At 25.5% G+C, this 6,429-nt stretch overlaps 1 protein-coding gene across 1 annotated transcript; it reads left to right on the forward strand.

Moving 5' to 3' along the window:
- The first annotated feature begins 4,487 nt into the window (after nucleotides 1-4,487).
- Nucleotides 4,488-6,336, forward strand: LOC130810272 (phosphoprotein ECPP44-like). Its single transcript, XM_057676265.1, has 2 exons — nucleotides 4,488-4,946; nucleotides 5,604-6,336. The coding sequence occupies exons 1-2, from the start codon at nucleotides 4,710-4,712 to the stop codon at nucleotides 6,033-6,035; spliced, it is 669 nt and encodes a 222-aa protein (XP_057532248.1). The 5' UTR covers nucleotides 4,488-4,709; the 3' UTR covers nucleotides 6,036-6,336.
- Nucleotides 6,337-6,429: the final 93 nt, after the last annotated feature.

A 6,429-nucleotide genomic window follows, 5' to 3' on the forward strand; every position in this document is an offset into this window, starting at 1 on the left:
TATTAATGTCTACATTTATATTTATAAAAAATATTAGTTTTACTAAAAGAATAATTTTTTTGATTATTAATCAAATAAAAAATTATATTAACTTTGTATATTAAAAAATTATTATAAAAAAATAAAGATAAATGTTAGATAAATTAAGAAATAGAAATTATGGTGGGGTAGAAAAAAAGTAAGAAAGAAAAAATGATGATCTTTTAAAAGAAGTCATTTTTAATAAAACTAGGTTGAAAGATAAATTTTTAAAAGAGAGAAAAATTGTGAAATAGTAAAATGATTTTTTTTGGATTAGAGTAAAGATGCTCTAATGAAAACAAAATTCTAAGAGACAAAAAAATTACTTCTAATTTATATCTTTAAAAGATAAAATTTGCTGAGTTGGCGTAGGCATAAAATTTTAAAAAAATAAATAAATGAGATGGGGCTGGAATTGAACAGAAGAGTCGTACCTGCTCTCGCATCTCGAAACATCTAACATAATTTAGAAACTTTTGTCTTTCGACACGTGGCTGTCATTTACGAGTTAAGGTCCCACTTACACCGACCTTTCTGCATACGTTTTATCGGGTAGTAAAATATCTTAATCCGGCCGACACCATTTTGGGACCCACAATTAGACCATCATACGTGGCAGCCTTTCAATTGGCTGAATCATATTATACCCTTACTAATGCCTAATCTTAATTCTTAAAATTTGTGTTACCAATTCTTAACATCCTTTTCTTTGTCATCGCCGTGGCTTTTTATGATTAAGCTTCATAAGAGATGTTCTAAACTTTTTGCTAACCTTATTCTCTCAATTTTTAGTCATTAAAATAAAAATTTTAAAAATTTAGGCTATTTTTCATGTAATCCTTAATAAGGGATGAACTTATATTTTTGTTTACATACCGAATAAATAATCCAATCTATTAATAGAAATTGTAATTCTACCTTATTAATAACAAATACTACTATTATTTATTTGTTTATGAATAGTGTTTAGTCTAATTATCGGGTTAACTAAGTTTTTCCATAAAGGATAAATTACATTAATTGAAGTTTAATATACAAAAAAGTAAGAGTCAATTAATCAATGAAGTAATATTTCATATTTACATTTTAGTTACTTAAACATAGCTCTAAAGACTATGAATATTACTTTTCTATAAGTTTCTTTAATTTGTATATACATTTGTTTTTAGTTTATTTTTGGCTATTATGTTTCATAGATTGTGTTATGCAAGGGACTCCACACTTTTTAAAATTTTCATTCATTGATTGAAAAAATGACAAAGTAAATGAACAAATAAAAAAATGTGTGAATAATAGCTAGTGTAAGTTTATGATGGAACAGAAAAGACTAGAATATACTACCTAATATAAGTTCAAATCAATATAAGAAAACTTAATAATATCACTTTCATTAAACAAACTTTAAAATAATGCTTTATTTTCACTCTTTCACTCAATTACTATATTTTTCATTTCGAAATAATATTCTATTCAATTTGCTAGATTTTAAAAATTAATAATAATATATTTTCTCCTTTAAACTTGCATCTTATAAAACTTTTATTTTCTTTATTCATCTATTTACATATTTTTTAATTTACTTATATTTTTAAAAATTTTCCATTACATATTCCTATACATTAACAAAATAAAAATAATTAATATCAAATATAGCAATTTTAATTCAACAAACAAATATAAGTTTAGGGGTCACTCAAACTGCCAATTTGCTAAATTAAAGAATGACCCTACAGTTAAGGTATCTAAATGATGAGCTTCATTAAAAATTTTGATTTTCAAAGTTAAAGTTTTCAAAAAGAAGATGAATAAGTGAGGTAGGGCCTTTTAAAGTGGAGTAGGATTTTTGAGGCAATGTTATAATTTATGGAGTCTCAACACATTATCTATGTTTGGTGTAAAGTTTCAATCATTCTTATTTCTTAACGTCCTTCATTTTCTTCAAAACAATATTGATTATATTTTAACTTTTTGTATATTTTTTTAAGAAATTAAATCTTAATATCTAAAACTAAACTTTGTAAAAAATTATCAATACAATATATTAAAATTATATGAATTGAGACAAATCTAATAAAATTTTATAATATTTAACTTTTTATATACCAAAAACAAAATGTTAAATTTTATTTATTATATAAAATATTTAAAACGTATCAATAATATGAATCGGACTCCTAGCAAATACCAAAGTTGGTTTTCTCACACCTACACACCATTAATTAATTAGCAAAATGTCAAATAATATAATAGAGGTGCATGCAGAAACAATTTATTAAATTATTTATACAAATTACGAATGAATAATTGATTATTATTATTGGATGTTATTGTTTTTTTTATTATTAATTGGTTAAGTTATGTAAAAGTATACATAACTAAAAATTGAATTGCATTTACAAAAATGGTGTATTTTTAAACAAGTAAAAAATTGTGATATGTTTTTCATTGATGTTTACACAGTGAGTAGTGAAACTTATTTTTTTGAGGAATAATAAAACTAAAGAATGAGGAAAAAGTAGAGTGATTTTATGTATAAATAGAAAAGATGCAAACATTAAACAAAAAAAAAATTCTATAATATATAAAAAGTGAAGAGTAGAGTATTTTTAAGAAAATGTGAATATTTGATGATAAACAAGAATAGAGATTGAATTATATCCATAAAATTAACAGACATTGAAAATTTACGTATGAAATAAAAAAACTAAAAATCTAAAAAAAAAATAATACAAAATAAGTATAATGGATTTATCAAAATACTCCCTCCACACCAATATAAATGTCCTATTTGCTTGGGCACGGATATCAAGAGTGGTGTGGAGTTCATTAAAAAGGTGGTAGTTGGGTAAGTAGTACAGTGAAGGGTAGTTGGGTAAGTAAGGTATATGGGATATATTCGTAATTACTTGTGTGAACTAAGGATATTTAGGTAAAAAAAAATTGATAAAAATAGAAATATGACAATTGATATGATTTTGCCAAATAAAAAAATGTGACAATTATATTGGTGTGGAGGGAGTAACAAATAATACAAAATAATGCTAAATAATCCTAATTGTAACACTTCATGATGACTAAAATTCTGGATAACTCCAGAAATTTTTAAGGCTAATTAGTACGTGGAACTGTGGAACTAGTTATTGACAATGAAATGAGGGTTGAGTAATAGACAAGCTCACGAAGACAAGGATCATAAAGACAAAACATTTTAAAATTTTTGAAAAATATTCATTAAATTCATCTAAATACATGTTTTCAAATAAAATTTAAAATAATTTTTAAAAATTGTATATGAGAAATATTTTATTTATATGATGTTTTCTATCATTGGTTAAAGGTCAAAATATAACATACAGTATTATTTTTAAATTTTTTTAAAAAAATTAAGCTTAAAACTAAATATAAATAAACTTAAACAAAACTATTGTAAAATAATATTTTAAACTCCTCAATTTAGAAGTCATGTATAATCAGACACATTAATTATACATGTCTAACTTCATCTCTGAAGTATTATATAATAGTAACAATAATAAAAATAAGAATAATAATCAATAAAAAAAAAATATATATATATATAGTCTTAAGAGCTATAAATAAAAATTAAATTTATTTTCTAGGAAAAAAGTTGTCAAAAACTATCTACAAGAAGTCATTTTTCAAAACTTTTTTTTTTTGTCAAAAGCCACAAAATACATTATTTCTCAAAAGCTAGCCAAATAAAAAACAAATCTATTTTAGTGTGTAATTTTTTACCAAATAAAATTTTTCACCAGATATTATAATTGTACACAATAAATACTTTCATTTCACCAACAATTTTACCTATACTTCTTATATATAATACATCCTAGCCTCTAAGAATTGTATATATACCATTATCTTTAATAAAATAATATTTTATATATATATATATATATATATATATAGAGAGAGAGAGGGAGAAGTTCAGGTGAAAACTATCTATATATGAGAACCGTGAAAACCATAAAAAGGTGTTACTTTTTATATAAAAAGGTGTTACTTTTTTCAGAAAAACGTGTTACTTTGGATTTGTATTATTTTTCCAGACAATTACAGTTTTTTGGTAAAAACTGCCAGATTTTTAAAAAAATAAAAGTAACACAGTTTTTACGTGAAAGTAGCACATTTTCTGTAAAAAGATAACACATTTTTTGATTCTCACGGTTCGCACAGAACCTTGGTTTTCACCTGAACGCGACCCTATATATATATATATATACATATATATATATATATATATATATATATATATATATTTCCAATTTCAAGACAAAATGATCAGGTGACTACGTAGATTACAGGATTCAGATGAATTCTTTTTTGTCCACTAATAAAAATAAAAATAATCATTAAATAAAAAGAAAAAAATAAAAAGGAAAAACAAATAATATCCTCGTGTTAAAACCGCGTTAAAATGAAACGTTATAAAACCCGTTACACCCCACCACACCGAAAAGCAAGCAAACAGCCTAAGCAAAGCAAAAGCCACGAGAAGATCGAATCACTTCATTTCCACACAAACCCCATTCAATACTCTACTATTTATACCCCTTTTAATTCTCATACTATTCAACATCAAATCATTCAATATAAACATTTGATTGTTGGAGTGTTATTATTTGGGTTGATTTGCAAGTATCATAATTTGTTAAGTATCAAGAAATATGGCTGATGAAAGGATTAACGAGACACCCGCTTCAGTAGAAGCTACTGATCGTGGATTGTTTGATTTCATGAAGAAAAAGGAGGATACTGCTGAGGGCTGTAAGACATCGGAGGCTGAAGTTATCACCTCTGGTGTCGAGAAAATTCACGTGTCTGAACCCGAGTGTAAGAAAGAGGAAAAGAAACATGGTGGACTCCTTGAGAAACTCCATCATGATAGTTCTAGCTCAAGCTCGGTAAGTATCTTTTGTTCATTAAAATAATCAATTTTGATCTAATGTATAGCATAGTATTTTTTGTTTTTGCCTAGCGTAGTATATTTAGATTACTTATATTCTTCTTTATTTATAGTCCTCTCTTTAAAAGATACTTAATTTAGATTATTTGTCATTTTGCTCACCCAAATTGTATTTTTGACCGGAATATTGAATTGCTAATGATAAAAAATTGACTTTAATTTAATTATAAACGAAAAAACCCTACCTAGTGCAATTCAACTAGCTTGTAATATTTTATTTAGTGGTTTATTAATACGAATGCTTAGAATTAAGCGTGTGGCATTTATATATTTTATTATATTATTTTGATCGAACTAAAAATTTATAATTTTTTATTTTAAATTATAATAGAGGAAAATAAAGCTATTTATATCATATGTATATTTATATGTAGTTGCACGTAAAATTTGTTGTTAATTTTCTTTAACTTTTATACGAGATAATGATTATATAATGATCCTTGAATCTATTTCATATTGGTTTTCTGTATTATCGGGAAGTTAAAAATTAAAAAATGATTATCTATATTAAATTTTCTTTTGTTATTATAGCAAAATAATTTTTGTACCCAATTTTTAATATAAATTAATAGTTAATGTGATTTTTATTGTGTAGTCTGATGAGGAAGGAGACGATGAAGAAAAAAAGAAAAGAAGAAAAGAAAGAAAAGAGAAGAAGAAAGCGGGCTTGAAGGAGAAGTTGGAAGAGAAATTACATCATGATCATGACACTAATGTACCCATAGAAAATGTCCACGTGGAAGAGAATGTGTACTCTACTCCACCATCGTACCCTGCACCTGATCACCACCACCAAGAGACAGAAGAGAAGAAAGGTGGTTTACTTGACAAAATCAAAGAGAAAATGCCAGGTCAGCACAAGAATCACAAGCCCGACGAACATGACACGGCGGCTCCAGCTGCGCCGCCAACCGAGCCGTGCGCCGAAGGAGATAAGGAGAAGAAAGGGTTCTTAGACAAGATCAAAGAGAAGATACCTGGATTTCATTCCAAGAGTGAGACTGAGGAAAAGAAGGATCATGATTAAAGATGTATTAATTAATTAAGGATTTACTTGATTAATTATTATATCTTATTATAATGCTTTTACTAATAAAAAATTAGGTGGGAAATTTTTTTTATGTTTTGTGTTTTGGAAAGAAAAATGTCAAATGTTGTTTTTATTTGTCTTTTGTTATTAGATGAATTATGCTTTGTGAGTAAAGAATATTGTGAGAAAAGAAGATGTAATGTTGATGGTATATATATATGTAAGTACTATTGTGTGCTTATGTATGTATGTGTATGGATACGGAGTATAATGAATATTTTGGTGTTTAAAGTGTAAATGGGTTTTTTTATTTATAAATTTTTAAATGAGATAATTTTATTGTGAGATCATTTACATTTATTGTGTTAAAAATTAATTTTAAAATAATTAG

The sequence above is a fragment of the Amaranthus tricolor genome, chromosome 4 (genome assembly GCF_026212465.1).
Source record: "Amaranthus tricolor cultivar Red isolate AtriRed21 chromosome 4, ASM2621246v1, whole genome shotgun sequence".
Taxonomy (NCBI): domain Eukaryota; kingdom Viridiplantae; phylum Streptophyta; class Magnoliopsida; order Caryophyllales; family Amaranthaceae; genus Amaranthus; species Amaranthus tricolor.

What these genes read in the sequence shown, in the direction of transcription:
- LOC130810272 (XM_057676265.1), top strand. Translation starts at nt 4,710, where the DNA reads ATGGCTGATGAAAGGATTAACGAGACACCCGCTTCAGTAGAAGCTACT. An exon ending in ATAGTTCTAGCTCAAGCTCG is followed by an intron (nt 4,947 to 5,603) that starts GTAAGTATCTTT and finishes TTTATTGTGTAG; the next exon opens with TCTGATGAGGAAGGAGACGA.